The sequence below is a fragment of the Microcebus murinus genome, chromosome 7, assembly GCF_040939455.1.
Source record: "Microcebus murinus isolate Inina chromosome 7, M.murinus_Inina_mat1.0, whole genome shotgun sequence".
Lineage (NCBI taxonomy): Eukaryota > Metazoa > Chordata > Mammalia > Primates > Cheirogaleidae > Microcebus > Microcebus murinus.
In genome coordinates, this window is record NC_134110.1 from 63,463,418 (window position 1) to 63,482,973 (window position 19,556).

The 19,556-nt window shown below is 33.9% G+C and overlaps 1 protein-coding gene across 1 annotated transcript in view; it reads left to right on the top strand.

Annotated features, from left to right (window-relative positions):
• The window catches only part of STK3 (serine/threonine kinase 3), a 267,587-nt gene that overhangs the window by 122,337 nt on the left and 125,694 nt on the right, over nucleotides 1–19,556 (top strand). The window contains exon 7 of the mRNA XM_012762004.3: nucleotides 15,988–16,125. Within this exon, the coding sequence (XP_012617458.1) occupies nucleotides 15,988–16,125 (138 nt within the window). The remainder of the gene's footprint in view (nucleotides 1–15,987; nucleotides 16,126–19,556) is intronic.

The window sequence follows — 19,556 nt, forward strand, 5'->3', positions numbered from 1 at the left end:
GAAAATCTTGGCAAGGTGGTCTGATTCTCTGTGCTTAATTATATAGTTTTATTATAAAGTTCTTCACATGTTCATTTGTAGATACCTATTAGTTTCTCAAAGTGAATTTTCTGGTTGCCAATCTCATATATATTATTCTTTTGGTAGTTAATCATTTATAGTCAAGCCTTCCATCTTTCTAAGAAGGCCAGCGTACATTTTTGGATATTGCCACTAGTTATCCAATTCTGTATCTTTGCTAGATTTATGAATTTTAAAGCTGCACAGTGTAAAACCCTCAGAAAGACTGAGTTCTTGATATATTAATTCATCTCATATTTATTGAGTGCCTGCTCTGACCCTGTTTTTAGGCACTGAAACATAGGCAACAGTGAATGAAACAAAGTTCTAGCAGTGGGGAGAAGTAATAAATTACCCATAAAAAGCTATAACATATCAGGTACTGATAACTGCTATGAAGAAAAATAAAGCAGGATAAGAGGGATACAGAATGGCAGATGTGTTTGTGATATTATATATAGAATGATCAAGAAGGCCTGTCTGATAAGGTAACTTTTAGTAGAGATGTAAAGAGATAAGTAAATTAGCCTTACAGACTTCTGAGGAAAGAATGTTTTAGTCAGAGGAAACTGATGTGGGAGTGTGTTTGGTATTTAAGAAACAGCAAGGAGGTTTAAATGGCTGCAGTTGGATAAAATAGCAAGAGAAGTAGGAGATGAAATCATAGGGATAGCAGGGGACTAGATCACTTAGAGCCTTCATAAACCATGGTAGGACCTTTAACTTTTACTCTGAGTGAGAGAGGAAGCCATTGAACGGTTTTGAGCAGAGGAATGATATGATCTGACATATGATTTAAAAGGCTTATTCTTTATTGAGAAGGGATTATAACAGGACAAGGATCAAAGCTGGGTGAACAGTGAGGAGGTTACTTCATCAGTAGTATAGGTAAGAGATGCTGGTGGCATGGACTGGGTATTAAAGAAGTGTTGATAAGTGGTCAGATTCTGGATATATTTTGTATTTTCTGATTATCTACATGAGGGTTTTGAGAGAAAGAGAGTTACAGATTTTTGGGCTAAGCTTGGCTTGGATATCCAGAAGAATGAAAGCAGGAAATGACGTTTAACATATCTATAGTAAAGGTGTTTTAATTTTTTTTTAAAAAGGTAATTATTACTATATGTCATGATTATCTCTAAAAGCATATTCTGCTTTATCTGCTTTAGTATCTTCCATAATTCAAAAATGTCATCTTCCAGCTGTTTCTTACTACCTCACATTTTGTTCTCCCTGGTCATGCTGTTTGTTTGGTGCTTAGTTCTTTACTCTCTTTTAAAATGTAGGTTATATTATTATGCAACTATTGTGAGGCTAACAGATCAGGAGACAACTGCCATTGAAAAGACTGGTTATTATAGTTCATAAGAGGAGGGGGCATACCACACCACACCACACAGGGCCTCCCAGGGAAGCTTCTGGGTTGGTTAGGAGGTGGAAGGAGCTAGAAATAGCATGTGTTATAGAACCTGGACTTCCTCATCAAACTGGCAGTAATGAGGTATCCCTCCCCTTACTCACTAGAGAGGTCCAGAAAACAATCAAGACTTTTACTATCACCCAGTAGTAATGTCACCCCCAAACAACGGAGACTATATAAGGATACAGAACTCCTACCCCCACCCAGCAGAAATGAGGAACCACGCCTGCCATACTTTGTATATCAACAGAGGCTAAGTGGGGAAACTGGACTTCAAGCTATACCTGGCAGTAATAAGCCCCCTTCCTTTGCTAAAACAGTCTCATAAAAGTCCAGCTAAAACAGAAAGTTTAAATAAGATCCAGAGTCTCAGAATGTAATAGGAAAAAATGTCCAGTTTTCAACCAAAAATTACTTACTCATCATACTAAGAACCAGAAAGATTATAAGCTGACTTTAAAAAAGGCAATCAACAAATATCAACACCAAAAAGACAGAAATGTCAGAATTATCTCACAGATATTTTAAAGCATTCATGAGAATACTTCAATGAATAATTATGAAAATGGCTGAAAGAAATGTAAAGATAGAATGCCTTAGCAAAGAATCAGAACATACAAAGAAGAACCAAATGTAAACTTTAGAACTGAAAATTACAATAACCAAAATAAAAAGCTCAGTAATTGGATTAAACATCAGAAAAGAGGGACAGAAAAAAGAATTAGTTAACTGGAAGAAAGAACAATAAAATGTATACTATATGTTTAACAGAGAGAAAGCAGACTGGGGAAAAAACGAACAGAGCTTTAGGGACCTGTGGAACTAAAACAAAAGATCTAACATTCATGTCTTTGGAGTCCCAGGAGAAGAGAAAGAGAGTGAGTCTATAAAAAGTATTTGAAAATATAATGGCTGAAAACTTCCCTAATTTGGCAAGAGACATAAACCTACAGGTTCAAAAAGCTGAATAGTCCCCAAACAGGATAAACCTAAAGAAATTAATTCCATGACACATCATGATTAAATTTATGAAAACTAAAGACAAAGAAAAAAATCTTAAAAGCAAAGAAAAATGATACCTTACAGTCGTCCTTACACAGAGAAAAAACAAAATGACATCAGAATTCTCATCAGAAACCATGGATATCAGAAGAAAGTGACATAACATTTCTCAAGTGCTGAAATAAAACAACTGTCAACCCAGAATATTATATCCAGTGAAAATATCCTTAATGAATGTGTGAAAAATCAAGACATTCTCAGATGAAGGAAAATTAAGAGAATTTGCCATCACAGACCTATGTTAAAAGAATGGTTAAAGCAGGTTCTCTACAGGAAGGAAAAAAATAAAAGTAGAAAACTTGGACCATCAGGAAGGAAAAAAGAATATATTACTAGTAAACAAAAATGGGGTAAATACAATAAATAAACTTTTGCTGTATTCTTTTTACATAGTCTTACATTTCATTTTGTTCTTTTATAATGTATAAATGTTTATGGTTCATTATTTATGCTTACTGCTAAAGCAAAATATATATTTTATTATATTCCAGGTGAGACACTTTATTTAAATAGCTGAGATAAAAATTTCAAGGCTTATAATGGCAGCCAAACAATACTCCTTTTTTGAGGGGGTATTATACTATTGAAAATCCCTACTACTACCCTAAAATTAAGCATTAAAAGGTCTTATCTCCAAACTTATTTAATATTTTTAGATACTATTGGTTTTTTCCACAAATTTTTTACATTGGTTTTATCTACTACTCTTCGTAAAGCTTCATTCTCATTACATTATTCTGACGTATAACCTTAATCTGCTTTTTTATTAGCAAGGCTCTCCTTTTTTGCCAGTGTGGAAATTTCAGTCATCATTGGTGTAGTATGAACGTAATGCTTTCAGGAAAGTTCTGTGTTTTCTAAGGAAGGTCAGTGCCTACCCAGACAAGATCCCAAAGAGTAGTATTTATCATTCAAGCCTGATCTATTAGTATAATAAATATGGAAGTATCTCATAGGGTGGACTTAAATTAACCAAGTTTATTGGTTTACAGACCAAAATTCCAATTTGTTACTTTAAAAATAGATATTTAACTCTGAAGCTAATCATCATATTCTCTTCTGAAGTCAGTTTTATGTAAGAACCCAAATTTTGGTCAGAAGTCTGTCAGGTGAACCTGCTTATTAGAATAAAACAGTTAGTTGGATGATCTTATTCACTGCTGTCATCAAGTTATGCTTATCCGTTTACCTTATGAATTTATTTCATATTTCATATTCATATTTCAAGGACCAGGTATTTTTTTCTGTCCTAGGGCATCTTGGACAGAACTGGAGGCACACAACCAATTTCATTTCTCCAGATGCCCTTTTATTGTCTTATGCACCATGTCCCTTCATCATTTTTTTTCAGGCATAACAACATAGAGTTACTCAGGAAAAAAAAAATCATGTACCAAATTGTATCTATGTTGGCATTTCAAATGTATAAAAAAGTATCTAAACATAATAAAGATTAGGAGGACACATTGTAAAACAAAAAACCTTTGTGGTACTATTGTTGGTGAATGTAGGTCAAATAGTAGGAAATACTCCTGTCAGTTTTTGTAATTTGCATTCATTGTAGAATACTGGTTTCAGGACCTTTTGGTGTGAGCATTCCTTTTCACTCTTAAAAATTGATGACCTAAGGAGCTCTTGTTTACGTGGATTTTATCAATATTATATTAAAAATTAAAGTGAGAAAGTTAAAATGTATTTTAATTCATTTAAAAGTAATTCTATATGTTAATATAAGTAATATATATTTATGAAAAATTAGTATTTTCCTCCCCCAAAAAGTAATGAGTGGATGGCTTAAGAGAAAACAGTTCAATTTCCTCATTTGTTTTTGTACTCATTTTGTTATAACACATTTTGATTGAAGTATATGAAAAAAATCTGTCCTAACAAAGATGTTAATATATGGTTGAATAAGGGATGGCAGTGTTCTAGTGTTTTTCTCTTATAATTATGAATATTCTTCTTTGATATTATACCAAAACTCAACAGTTGTATTTTTTAAAGGTTAATTCTAATATTGGAATCTGAAATCATAGTAGTAAATTGACTATTTTGTTAACATTAAAATCCATTTTTCGCCGGGCGTGGTGGCTCACGCCTGTAATCCTAGCACTTTGGGAGGCCGAGGCGGGCGGATTGCTCAAGGTCAGGAGTTCGAAACCAGCCTGAGCGAGACCCCGTCTCTACCAAAAATAGAAATAAATTAATTGACCAACTAAAAATATATATACAAAAAATTAGCTGGGCATGGTGGCGCATGCCTGTAGTCCCAGCTACTCGGGAGGCTGAGGCAGTAGGATCGCTGAGCCCTGGAGATTGAGGTTGCTGTGAGCCAGGCTGACGCCACGGCACTCACTCTAGCCTGGGCCACAAAGTGAGACTCTGTCTCAAAAAAAAAAAAAAAAAATAAAAAATAAATCCATTTTTCTATCTTGTACTTTGAATCTATCTTTACTTATGCATGATTATTCCAATTTGTCATTTGAAAAATATTGATTCACTGGATCTGTAGATCTTTCAAATTTTGACATAATATACAGTATGAAAAAGTCGTTTGTGAGTATCACTACCAGTCTCATCAGAAAAGTTTATAAGTATTGGGACACTGTTAAGTTCATGGTGGCAGAAAGAACCTTTTAAAAATTTGACTTTTCACTTGAAAGCTTGAATTTTATTGATATCAAAAACCATTTGTGTTTTCTTGATGTAATAGTCCCACTTGATTCATTTCTGAGAAAATTTCTGCTACATACTGAAATCTGAATAATCAAAGTTTGTATATCAGTCTTTCTTTCAAATAAAAAGGATATTTCCTGAAAAAAAAACTGTGGTTCAGCTTGCAATTTAACCACATAAAATTTTCCTTGAGACAGCCATTATACTTTGCTATGCTGCAGACGAAGTTTATGCATAATTTCCATTTCATCACACAGAGTGCTAAAAAGATGTGTACTCAAATATGAAGATTCAATAAAATGAATTTTTTAAATCAAGGATATTCTTAATAAAAATGACTTTTTTGGGTTTATTTTTTGCTTTTTTATTTTTATTGTGAATACATGGCAATGAAGAATATTTACAGTTTGGTTCCATTGCTTTATTGGTGCTAGGGTGCCAGCAGTTTTATCCATTATTGCCTTTACACTTTTAGTATGAGAAATAAAACTAAAATCCTAAGTCCCCCAATTGACTGGATGGACCTCCCTGTTGGCCGAGGGGACCCAAGAGAAACCTTAAAACTGAGTTCTTGGCCATGGTGGGATGGGAGGTCACATATGCCTCCTTATACCCACCTCCCTCATCCGCCATTAGGCTTTCTTCCCTAAGGGTTAAATGGAACTAGCCTTTTTCTTATTTCAGCATATTACAGGTGTACAAATGTTTAGGTTACATATATTGCCTTGGCCCTGCCTGAATGAGAGCTTCAAGTATGTCCATCCCACAGATGGTGTGCACCACATTCATTAGGTGTGAATATACCCATCCCCTCCAGCCCCTCTCATCTGCCCCACACTTGATGAATGTTACTACTATAGGTGCACATAAGTGTTCATAACAATTTGATGATGAGTACACGTAGTGCTTGTTTTTCCATTCTTGTGATACTTTACTTAGTGGAATGTGTTCCACCTCTATCCAGGATAATACAAGAGGTGCTAGATCACAATTGTTTACGGTTGAGTAGTACTCCAAGCAGTACTACACAGCCATAAAAAGAAATGAAATGATGTCTTTTGCAGCAACTTGGTTGGAAGTGAAGACCATTATCCTAAGTGAAGTATCTCAGGAGTGGAAAACCATATATCACATGTGTGCTCTAATAATTGAGACCTAAACAATGGGCACACACAGGTGCAAGGAGATGTAAAGATCATTGGAATCTGACAAGGGGGAGGGAAGGAGGGAATGAAGGGTAATAATTTACTTCTCAGGTACAGTGAACACTGTTCTGGTGATAGGCACGCTAAAAGCCCTGACTTAAGCATTACATAAGGTATCCATGTAACAAAAACATTTGTATCCCCTTAATACTTTGATAAATAAAGAAATCTAAACTAGAAAAAACTAAAAAGACTAGTGGTTCTCAGTGTTGGTTGCACATTATAATTATTTGGGAGATAATAAATATATTGTGCCTGGTCCTCACCCTAGATCAATTAAATCAGAATCTTTAATGGGTAGAACTAATTTCTACAGGTTCTGAACATCTTTTGACATGACCCAGTTAGTATTTGAGTGATTTATAGGCAATAAGATACTTTAGGCTCATCTTGTAATTTCCCTGCCCTACATCTGAAATGAATCAGTTTCTCTCAGAGACTCCATGGTATTTCAGACCTTATACATTTGAACATTCTGATTTCTCTTCTATGCTTCACTAACTCATTCATTCTTTAGGATTCAGGTTAAATTTCATCTTTTCCTTAAACAGCCACTGGGGCTAAGTCATCTTATAATGCCCATTGCTCACATCTATTTGAGCACTTATAGTCTTTTACGGAAATGATCTGATATGTATTTTCCTATCCCATTAGACTCTTGAACTTATTGAAATTCTTGTATTGCTGGTATGGGTACATTTTATGTGCTCAATTAAAAAAGTTAAACTGATCAAAGGACTTTTAATTTGGAGGATCTGAGAAAATGGAATTTTTGATAAAGTCTCCTAGGTATTAACTCTTGTTCACTTTTGATTTCCTCTACAGCCATGTTTTATGAATGTTGTTGAATTGTACTAAAGGGACATTATATTTCAATCTAGAAAGATGGTTAAGATTTAAGTGGAAGCAGTGGAGGGTGTAGAGATTTAAATTGCCCATGCCTGAGTGGTGGTTGTAGAGGCAGACTGGAATAGGCAACAACTTAAGGGTTGGTGTTAAATGAAGCCTTTGCAATTGCAAATATAATTTTTGAAAGTTAAAACAAAATTTAAATTTATTACAGTAAAAAAATTAAAAGGAACTCATGCACAAACGTGTCTGTTTTGAATTGATAGTTTGAATTTTTGTGATTCTGTTCCATCTTTCAACCTTTATTGCTGCAAAGTTGTCATTTTTATGCAAAGATAATCATTATTTACTGTTGTTTTACTTTCTCACTTTTACTTTTTAAAACTTTTCTTTGTGGTTTTGTAATTCACACATTTATCACATTTTATGGCAGTATGTTACTCTGTTTTATTGATATATAGTAGTTAGCCATTTCTCAGTTCTACATTTTTTGTTTTCAGTTTTCTCCTGTTAGAGACAGTAAAACTATAATTTCTTTATACAAATACTTTCCCTTTTTCTTTTCTGGAGACTGAATATATTTAACAGAGCCGTTATCTTAGAATTATCTGTGGCAGAAATTTAATACAAACACGGAGCTGTTGCATATATGCTAAGGAATCAAATAAACCTGAGTTCTTACTTTGACAGCTACTTTACTAGCTATGTGATCTTGAATAAGCTAGTTTACTCTTGTGAGCCTGAGTCACAAAATTAGGTTAATAATAGCTTACATTGTTGAGTATTTAAAATTGTGGCAAGTGCTTGTCTATTTTACATGTATTAATCTATTTCATATTCAAAACAGTGTTAATATTTCCATGTCAAGTTGTGGCAACAGAGGCATGGAGTAGTTAAATAGATTAGATAACTACTAATAATGGTGCTGTTATTGTACCTGGTGCCATCTAGAGCTCTTTCTGACCTCTGGAGCTGGTTCTCTTACTCTGTAGTGCCAAGGCACCAACTGTACCCTCTCCCTTAATTTGGTTTCCAGGCTGGCAAATTGGCCTTTATTGGCCAGATTAATGATTACTGAAGTTCCTCTGACCACAGCTGGAGTGAATTCTGAGTTTATGCTCCTAATACTTTAACCCTATACTTAATGTAGACACTGTACTGTAGGAGCAAGATTCACTTTAGATTTTACTGTTCTCTTTAAAGTTTCTGTGTATTTCATATTTGTTTTTGAGGGAGGGATGATAAAAATGTAGATTTGCATTTTTATGTTAATATCTAGAAGGCCTTTTGTTATCCTTCCCTCTCCTTCCCCATCTCCATCTCCCTTGTAACTAGAATTTAATATTTGTCTAGCTAGAATTTTACTTCTAGACTGCTAGCAGTTAGAATGCTAGAGTCTTGTATACCCAAAGAGGAACCTGATAAATACTGCAGCCTCCTTACTTACATGGGAAAAAACAAACAAAAAACCTGAGATTGCACAATCAGGGAGTGATTTAGAACTCAAGCCTGTTTTTCTGACTCAGGTCCAGTATTGGTCTCATTCCACTGTACTGTTTGCTCTCTTATTTGTAGTGGTTTTTATCAATTAATATTATTACTATTTTTCCTTTCAGAAATTATTTTTTATTTTATTCAGTAGCTTGTTACCTATATATTTGTTTGTTATCAGGAAATAGCAATATTTGTTTAGTTCTTTGTGGTTTTGTAAAGTGTCTCTCATTCTTTATCTCATTCATTTGTTGCAAAGATAACCTTTTGCTTATATACCTGAAGTTCTTAAATAGTGGCATGAATTTCTTTGTTATCCTGGCCTGCCCATCATTTCTCTACTTTCACAAATCCAGATTCCTTAGATTTAGACATGTGTTGACTCATTCCACTGAGATTACAAAGTTTAGGCATTGTAGCTTATCATTTCCAGGTTTTTCCTCATCTTCTGGGTACTCCTAGAGTCTAAGGCAGGTGTCCTCAAACTACGACCTGTGGGCCACATGCCGCCTGCCTGGGACATTTATCTGGCAAAACACCCACTGGGTGTTTTTGCCACCGCTGCCTGTCCTGCGTAGCAGCCGATTTGTCCCAGGCCCACAGTGCACACTCTCCAACTGTCTGAGGGACAGTGAACTGGCCCCCTGTTTAAAAAGTTTGAGGACCCCTGGTCTAAGGCATGAAATTCCAGTTATGAAGATGATTAGTTGTTTGGAAGCACCTGTATTTCTTGGCTTCTTAAGACAACTAGTGATCAGGGAAGTTCTTTTTAAAACTTAATCAGAGGTTCAATATGTAGTTAAGCAACACTTTGTGTAGAAACAAACACAAGGATAATCATATCATTTATTGTACTAACATTCTTCAATCAAAATGGTGTTAGAGATAAGATAAATTATATGGCTATAATGTGTGTTAGTGTGATTTGGTTGGTGGCAGGGGAGTGGATTGTCATTGTAAAGCTAGCCACTGATTGCCAAAACTTTCTACAATGGGGCCTGTTACCTAATCAACTAATACAAAATCTAGAGATTCTTAAGAGAATCCTCTGTGACTCGTGGTTAGGTTAAATCTGTTGAACACAGTATAGTCTCTGAGAACATCTATTAGTGTGTTTTTGATTATCCAGCCTTAAAAAATGGAAATGAAAGATGTAGTTTTCCTGGAGACATTTTGGTAGATCATACATTAAGACTTATTTGTTTGAATGGTGTGCTCAGTGTTCATGCTTGTTCAGTGCTTGTTTAAGAGTAGGATGTGAGATTTTAAGTTAACTTTATGATAGTACTGGGTAAATAAGAGTTAGTGTTAAGCTTTTTATCCTTGGGTTTCTAATAGCTACTGCTGAGGTGAGCCTTATATATGTTAAGATTATCTGAAGATAAGACTGCAGCTCACTGGCTCAGAGTTCAAAGGAGAGCATTAGTTTCAAGGACACAAATCATTGAGTTGTTATCCTCCAATTTGTAACAGAAGTGTAGGTGAACAACATTTATCTAGACAATCTAGTGTCATTTACCTGCAATTTGGGGTCAGTCTATATAGGGGCTTATGTAGGTCCTTTGAACTGTTTTGCAGAGATGAGAGTTCAAATTTATTTTTATTCTCTAATTTGCAGTAGCAAGTGGTTTTGTGTGCCTTTTCCAGCAGCTGCTGTTAACCACATTTTGCCCATTTTTAAAGCTATCTCAGGTTCTGCCTCAACTATGGAGCTGTCTGAGATTAATTATGTTGTTTACAGATAGGATTTCATTGTCTGGTACTCTATTGTTTGCGATTTGTTTCATATGTATTTTTTTCCCTCCACAAGTTGACTGTGAGCTCTCTGGATCTGAGATATATATTCTATTTTAAAATCTGTAATACATACTTAAAGGGATCATGTGATAAAGTAGATAATTAATCCAGGCTAGATGGGCCCATGCAAAAGGGAGAACATACACCGCAGTTGGTTTAAATAAGCTTAATTATTGCAGATTCTTACCTTGTGGGAATGTGAGCTTAATGTTGCCTGAACAAAATATGTCCCCTAGCACTCGGCCTGTCACCTTGTTACATCTAAATTATAGCATTGTTCTGAACACAGAAAAATGCCTTATAAATACTTGCTTGATTGAAAGATGCTTATTGTTATACTGGCTATGCTGCTTTTGAAGGATTATCATAGATATAATATGTATAATATGATGTAAGATGTGTAAAAATGTTATCATCTATTAAAGGATTTGCCCCTTTTGAAAGAAGATGCATATACTGATAGATTAACTCTTACCCTAGAATCAGCAAACTTGGATATTGAGTCTTCACTGCTGTATCCACAGAAAGTCTTTTGGATCACTTTCCAAGTTATTATAGAAACCAATGAAAACACATTCTACTAAATGGCTGAATATTCTGAGGGCATTCAAAAGAATCATATAGTGAGTTGTTAGAATACCTGAGTGCCTTGTAATTAAGGTGTCTATTTTTTATTTCTTAAATTCTGGAATAATCTTTCATTCTTCCTTTTCCTACCATGCCCCAAAAATATTGTTAGCATACTCTTGGTTCTTCCTTTGACGTATCTCATGCCTGGTTTTTCCATTTCATTTTGGTAGATACCATCCTAGTTTGTACTATTTTGTTACTCATGTTGGGATATCTACACTAGCCCCTAACTGACTTTTGTATTTCATATTTTGAGTGCCTCTAGGTTTCGTTTGTTTTTAAATCTACTTCTTGGGTCATAAACATACTCTTGATTAAAAACAAAACTAAACACACCCCAGAAAAAAACTTCTTTCAGTTGTATATCTTCTTGCTGACCAAAGGATGTATGGTGGAACTCCATGTCCTCCATTCTTTCTAATCTTACCTTTCCCTAATCACTTACATAACAAATCCTCTTGCTTTCTGCTGCTCTTCACAGCCTTACTCCCCTCTCTTCTTTTCCTTATGTTATTTCTTCTAATGGGAGTGATCTCTCTTATTTATGCCATATATCATTTCTTCTATTATTGTACTATTTTTTTAAATCTTTTCCTGTTTGGTCTTTCATCACCAGAGTAGGTAATAAGTTCCTTAAGGATAGTAACTTTGTTTCTTGCTATGTCTTTCAGCATGTAATGCCTAATACTATGCTCTGTATAGTAGGCACTCAACAAGTATTTCTGAACTTATTACATTGTATTTTCCCTCATTCATATTTTTTATTGTAAAATGTACACAACATAAAACTCACAATTTTAACCATTTTTAAGTGTACAGTTCTGTGGAATCAAGTACATTCATATTACTGGGCAATAATCATCACCGTCCATCTCCAGAACTTTTTCATCTTCTCCAGCTAAACTACCTACCCATTAAAGCTGAATCCCCATTGTTCCTTTCCCCCAGCTCCTGGCAACCAGCATTCTACTATCTGTCTCTAAGAATTTGATTGCTCTAGGTCTTCATGTAAGAGGAATTATATATCTGTCTTTTTGTGACTGCCTTATTTCACTCAAAATAATGTCTTCAGGGTTGATCCATGTTGTAGCATATGTCAAAATTTTCTTCCTTTTTGAGGTTGAAAAATGTTCCAGTATATATAAACCACATTTTGTTGATCCATTTATCTGTCAGTGGATATATGGGATGCTTCTTCTTTTGGCTATTGTGAATAATGCTGCTATGAATATAAACGTGTATATAAATATCTGTTCAAGTCTCTGCTTTTAATTCTTTTGGGGTATATATCCAGAAGTAGAATTAGAGGATTATATGGTAATTATATGTTTAATTTTTTGAGGAATTGCCATATTGATTTTCACAGTGACTATATCATTTTACATTTCTTTCAACAGTGCACAAGGGATCAAATTGTTCCACATCTTTGCCAACACTTGTTATTTTTTTCTTTCTCTCTCTTTCTTTCTCCGTTTCTTTTCCTTCTTTCCTTCTCTTCTTTCTTCCCCTCCCAAAATAGATATTCTAATGGGTCTGAAATGGTATCTTTTTGTGGTTTTTATGTATATCTCCTTAGTAACTAGCGATATTGAGTCTCATTTTGTGTGGTTTTGGGCATATGTGTATCTTCTTTGGAGAAATGTCTGTTTAAGCCTTTTGTCCATTTTTTAATGGTAATGTTTGTGTTTTTGTTAAATTGTAGGAGTTCTTTATTTTAGGAATTAACTACTATCGGATATGATTTGCAAATATTTTTCTTCATTCTGTGGGTTGTCTTTTCAGTATGTTAATAGTGTCCTTTGATGCACAAAGGTTTTTAATTTTGATGAAATCTAGTTAATCTTTTTTTTTTAATTGCCTGGACTTTTGTTATACTAAAGAAATCATTGCCAAATTCAATGTCATAAAGCTTTCCCCCTATGCTTTCTTCTAGGAGTTCATAGTTTTAGCTTTTATGATTAGGTTTTTGATCATTTTGAGTTAATTTTTATATATGTTTTAGTAAAACATCCATTTACTTTTTTTTTGCATGTGGATATCCAGTATTCCCAACATCATTTGTTGAAAAGACCTTCTTTTCCCTATTGAATGGTCTTGCATGTTGGATTGAATGATCTTCCACTTTATTGACTGTCATAATTGTGATTGTAGGTTTTAAGATCTTTCCTGTCACTGCTTATCTTAAAAGCTTAAAACTTGTGTATGCTTTCTTTCCCACTTGGAAATAAAAGGAAGAACTTGGTAGATCTATACATTGAAAATAGAATCATCCTTTATTATCTCTTCCATCCTCTTACTAGGTATTATTTTAAGTTTAGTAATCCTCTTTGTTTTGTACTTTACCTTCTTCTTGAAACATATTAGAAGTATTAGAATACTTTGCTAATCTTTTAAATAAAGGGTCTTTTGTAGGTCTGAAATTTTGCTTTTAACTTGCTTAACCTTTCTGGGCTTTACATTCCTTTTCTGTGAAATTGAAAGGATTAAACTAAATTATCTGTCATATATTTTTAATTGTGGATGTTCTGTGATTCTAAGATACATATGAATGGCTTTTAATCAGTTAATAAAAATTCAGTGGAGAAAAGAACACTTTTATGTAAGGAATGCACTGAAATAGATACCCCCAGAATATATATTATCTTTATTACTTTTTCTACAGTATTGGTGTTTTCTTCATATATAAACAGAATTTAAACATAGCTAGTTTAAAAATTTAAACTAAAATTTAAAAAGTAAACCTGGTTAGTCTTTTTCAATGGTAAAAAACTTAATTTCTATGTATTATTATTGTATTATCATCTTTATCCTCTTTATGCATGAGGAGAATGGGCATTAATTAACACACTGACTGCCACACAAAAAAACCAGGAACTTTTCCTTGGGGCCACAGTGTTATATCATGAAAATAGAATGAAAACTTTGAGTGCAATTTAAAGGTAAACATAAATAGAAAAATGAAATTTATTGATTTTTATTCACTTAATCCACAATTTTAGAATTGAATTTTCAGTATTAATTGTAACAGAACATTAACAAGTAATATTTTTATTTATTTATTTTTATTATTATTGTTTTAGCATATTATGGGGGTACAAGTGTTAAGGTTACATATATTGCCCATGCCCCCTGCCCCCCTCAAGTAAGAGATTCAAGCTTGTCCATCCCCGAAACGTTGTACATCTTTCTCATTGTGGTTGTAAATACCCATCCCCTCCTCCCCCCCCTCCCGACACCCAATAAATGTTATTCCTATATGTCCACTTAGGTGTTGACCATTAATACCAATTTGCTGGTGAGTACATGCGGTGCTTGTTTTTCCATTCTTGAGATATTTCACTTAGTAGAATGGGTTCCAGCTGTATCCAGGAATATACAAGAGGTGCTATATCACCATTGTTTCTTAAAGCTGAGTAGTATTCCATGGTATATATATGCCACATTTTATTAACCACTCATTTTATATTTGCTTCACGTGGCCCCAGGGTCAAAACTAGAGTGACTTAAATACAATTCTTATGGCAGTTAATGTGTTAATGTACATAAAAATTTATTTGCACATGAAGAGAGAGGACCACCTAAAGACAGGTGAAAAAGTAAGGAGAGAACAGACAGATGCCTTTTTCCTGGAAAGTCAGAGCATTCTGCATCCTAGAAAGGGAATTTTTTGATGCTGTACCCCTGGATATACATTTGAGATGACCATAATTATATGGTACATATGTATATATTGATTATTGTATGTATGTATGTACATATGTATATATTGATTAAGATTACTAAAAAGTCATTTTTTTCATCATCTCACCTATGTGTTGATTATGTAAACTTACTTGTTAAACTACAGTTAGTTATGACATAGCTTAATTCATTTTGCTTTTGCTTTGTAAAATCTTTGTCAATTGCTTGTTTACCTTTTGTCTTTTTTTATGTGGAAATAAAAATGATAATAGTCTGTATTTATCAAGTGCTAATACATTTGTTTCAATTTTATTGTTCTTATATCTTTCATATCTTTTCAAAGAAAATGATGTTGTAGTGATGGTATTTTACCAGGAACTATTCCAGATGTCCAGGAGAGGAGTTAATTCATTACATACAGTGATTTCCAAAGAACATTAGAGATTAATTCTTTTGGTTAAAAAGGGTGACTACACTGGCTAGGAGAACAGAGATGCAATGGAGACTTTTTATGACTTTTGAATTTTGAACTATCTGAATGCATTATTACTGTTAAATTATTAGCAGTAAATTAAAGTGGCATATTGCCTTTAAAACTTATTTGGAATCCTGACTCATATATTTAAAAAGAGAAGTATCAAGCATCATTTCAAATCACAGCAATAATTTTATTTATACTTAAATTTTCTGGCTTGCAGAAGCAAATTGGACTGCTGCTATTAGCAATTCTGAGCAGTAGTACTTATATAAAGCTGAAATAAGTAAATCTGGCATGCAGCAGCAAAATTTGGGAATATATCTGTTTAACTAGGGTAAGTCCTTAGTGTGGCAAAGGGTCGAGAATATAGTCTTCTTTGGGGATTGATAAAAAATAATAGATAAAATAAAGAATGATGTGCTCAATAAGCTACAATTTAAATCGAGGAAATTTAATGGGAAATGATTACATTAGTAGCAGATGGACTTGCTTCCTGAATTGCAGTCTTACTGGAAATCCTAGAACAACTTAAATTTGTTTTTCAGATTTAGAGTCTGACAAAAAGATAAAGAGATTTGTTTATTTGGTTGTGCTGTTGTGATTCTTACTGTGTCTTCTGGATATTTCATTTTTATTAGGCTATTTTTATGATTCCTACAAATCCACCACCAACATTCAGGAAGCCAGAACTTTGGTCTGATGATTTCACCGATTTTGTTAAGAAGTGCTTAGTGAAGAATCCTGAGCAGAGAGCTACTGCAACACAACTTTTACAGGTCAGTGCTTGTGCCTTAAAGGAAGAGTATTTTCTTCATAACTTTTAGCTTTCTGACATTGGCCAGAATTGCTGAGAGTTTCATAACTGATTTCTAAAGATGTAAACCACCCCAGGAAATAAAGATTATTAAGACACACACACACACACACACACACACACACACACACACACACACACACACATCATTCTTCTGTACATTGTCTTTGTCTCATTTTCTGTTTTCCGGGTTCAGTCTTCGACTTTTTTTCTTTTTTCTCTTTCTTTCTCTCTCCTTCCCTCCCCTCGTTTCTTTTCCTTTCTTTTCCTTTTCCTTTTTTCTTTTTTCCTTTTATTCCTTCTTCCCTTGCCCTTCCTTTCCTTTTCTGTTTCTCTTCCTTTCCTTTTTCCTTTCCCTCTTCTGTTTTCTTCTTTTTTTATTCTTTCTTTCTTCTTTTTCTTCTTTTTTGTTAGCTATTTCCCCCAACATTATTTTAAGACAAAATTTGTAAAGGGTTCTCATTTCGCAAATGAGTTTGGTAGTTACTGTTTCTCATGGTTTTTTCTTATGTTGCTTAACTCATTTTTCCTTTGACTTTTTGCTCCACTATAAGATATAAAAGTACAAGATCCCTGAACTCCTTGAAAAAATTACCACATGTTGTAAATACAAGTTACAAGATTACCTAAATGAAGAGTTGCAGTATCCCTGCTACAAATAGACTTTGTAACCAGAATGTCAGGAAGTTTTTTTAAAATCTGCCTTGAAATTTAATGCAAATTAAAGTACTTTAATTTAATGCAAAGTAAAGTAATTTGATATTTATAATGGGATTTCATGAACCGTTATTTTACCAACAGAATTGCCTCAGAATTCTCAGCTAATAGTATGTCTCACATTTAACAAAACTTATTTGCAAAATGATTCTTACTGTTAAATGACAAAAGGATTCAAAACATGGTTCTGGTAAAGTGACTTCCCAAGGTGCCATTTTTACAAAAGGATTTTTTTGAGGGGTATGGAAAACAGACTCTTAAATATAATGCTTATTGTTATGAAAATTTAATTTCCATGGAAACCAATTTAGCAATATCTATCTAAAATAAAAATCCACATATTCTTTGACCCAGAAATTACACCTCTAGGAATTTATTCTACAGAAAGATTTAACCATGTGTGAAATGACATATGTATAAAAATATTCATAGAACATTGTAATAGTAAAAGGATTGCAAAGATGGCTGGGCGCGGTGTCTCACGCCTGTAATCCTAGCACTCTGGGAGGCCGAGGCGGGCGGATTGCTGGAGGTCAGGAGTTCAAAACCAGCTTGAGCAAGAGCGAGACCCCGTCTCTACTATAAATAGAAAGAAATTAATTGGCAAATTAATATATATAGAAAAAACTAGCCGGGCATGGTGGTACATGCCTGTAGTCCCAGCTACTTGGGAGGCTGAGCCAGGAGGATTGCTTGAGCCCAGGAGTTTGAGGTTGCTGTGAGCTTGGCTGATGCCACGGCACTCACTCTAGCCTGTGCAACAAAGTGAGACTCTGTCTCAAAAAAAAAAAAAAAGATTGCAAAGAACCTAAATATCTGTCAACAAATTGGAAACAATCTGAAATCCATTGAGGAGTGATTCGAAGAATATACTGTTAACAACAAAAACAACAAAAAACATAATGAGGTTTATACTTTAGAAAGAGGAGAGTTTTATTTCTCATGAAGGGTAGCAACTGCTAGACAGCCATTGCAGCAGGTTGGGAAGCTAAGCCCTGGCCAGAAACCAAGCATACATGCTTTAAAGAAGAGACAAAAGGCAATAGGATTTTATAATGATTGGGGTGGTCAAATACATATGCTTAACAAGCTATAGGAGTAGTCATGAATATTTATGAAGGGAAATCATATGCATGTGATTATGCTTCATCTCTTCCATCCCGTCATGGCTGGGAACTCACTTTTAAGAGGTTTCTGGGATCCTGTTGGCCAGGAGGGGTCCATTCAGTTAGCAGAGGGCTTAGGATTTTATTTTTAGTTCACAATACCTGTAGACATACACGTATATATATATATATATATATATATATATATATATATATATATATACATATATATATATATATGTCAATGCTTATAATAGATAATTTTTATCTCTGAAAAAATAAGCAAGAAACTGGGCTCCAAAAAAGGCAACTAACTATATGGATGAGAGGCAGGAGTGGGATAGAGACACTGAATACTTTTTATGAGACTTTTGAGTTATGTGCAAATATTATCTTTCAAAAATTAATTAAGATGATAAATTTTATGTATATTTTTCCATAGTAAAAATTGAAAAAAATTAAGTAATTAAAACATTTATTTTGAAATATTTTCAACATATTTCATTTTGAAATATTTCATATAAAAGAGGGTTGTTCAGTGGGGACTACTTTTGCACCCCCTGGTATCCAGTGCTTAATACATATGTATTGAACTTTGTGTTTATTTATCAAAAACTTCTGACTTAAGTATTTTTTTTTAGATAGGATAATTATGTTTAGTCTCATTAGAATTTTATTTTGCTGGAAGCCTAGAAACCACTCTTTAAGAGGTTTTGCATATGTTTTATCTATTATGATTTAAATCATAGTTTAACTCTCAGTGGACAATCTTATTATCAAGTTTTAGTAGACACATTTCCACAGCTCACATGCACAGATTATACCATGTTGATTTCTAGAGCCCAATAAATAACTAATTTTTAAAAAGAAATCATGGTGGATTTTTAAAGTAGTGGTTGGTATTCTATGACATAGATAGATAATGGTGTAATTTTAGAAGAATCATAGACTGGAAGGATCCTTTGAGATTATTATGTTGAAATCTTAGAATTTTTTAAAAGATGAGGAATTTGAACTCCCAGAGCTATTAAAAGTTTATTTTTAATTTAGCAGCACTAGACTTTCTGATCTGCAGATGATCCTTATACTTGCTGGTGGGCAGCCTAAAACCCAAAAGTCAGCTCCTGGCCCAGGCTGGCCTCCAGAGAGACTTTTAAGTTGACTGAGATCTGCCATTATTTGAAACAATTTCTGTGCTTGGCTCGAACAGATGGTGTCATGGGTCACTTTGTGAACTCCTGTGGCATGTGACTCACTCTTCTTTTACCAATTCAAAGGAGGTGTAGAAACTTTACCTCCCTTTTGTCTCACCTTTTATAATATAATTGTCTTAAATACTTCCTCAATACACCTTGAGAACCACATCAGTATTATAATATTTACTTTAGCCTTAAAACATAATTGAGGAAAATCAAGAGAAGGGACATCTACCGTATTTACTGTATTTTTGCTCTTTGTTGTTTTTTTCCCCCAATGTTACAAAGTTCTTTCTTGTATTATTTCCTTTCTGTTTAGATAATTCCTTTAGCCATTCTTTTAGGGTAGGTATATGATAACAAATTCTCTTAGT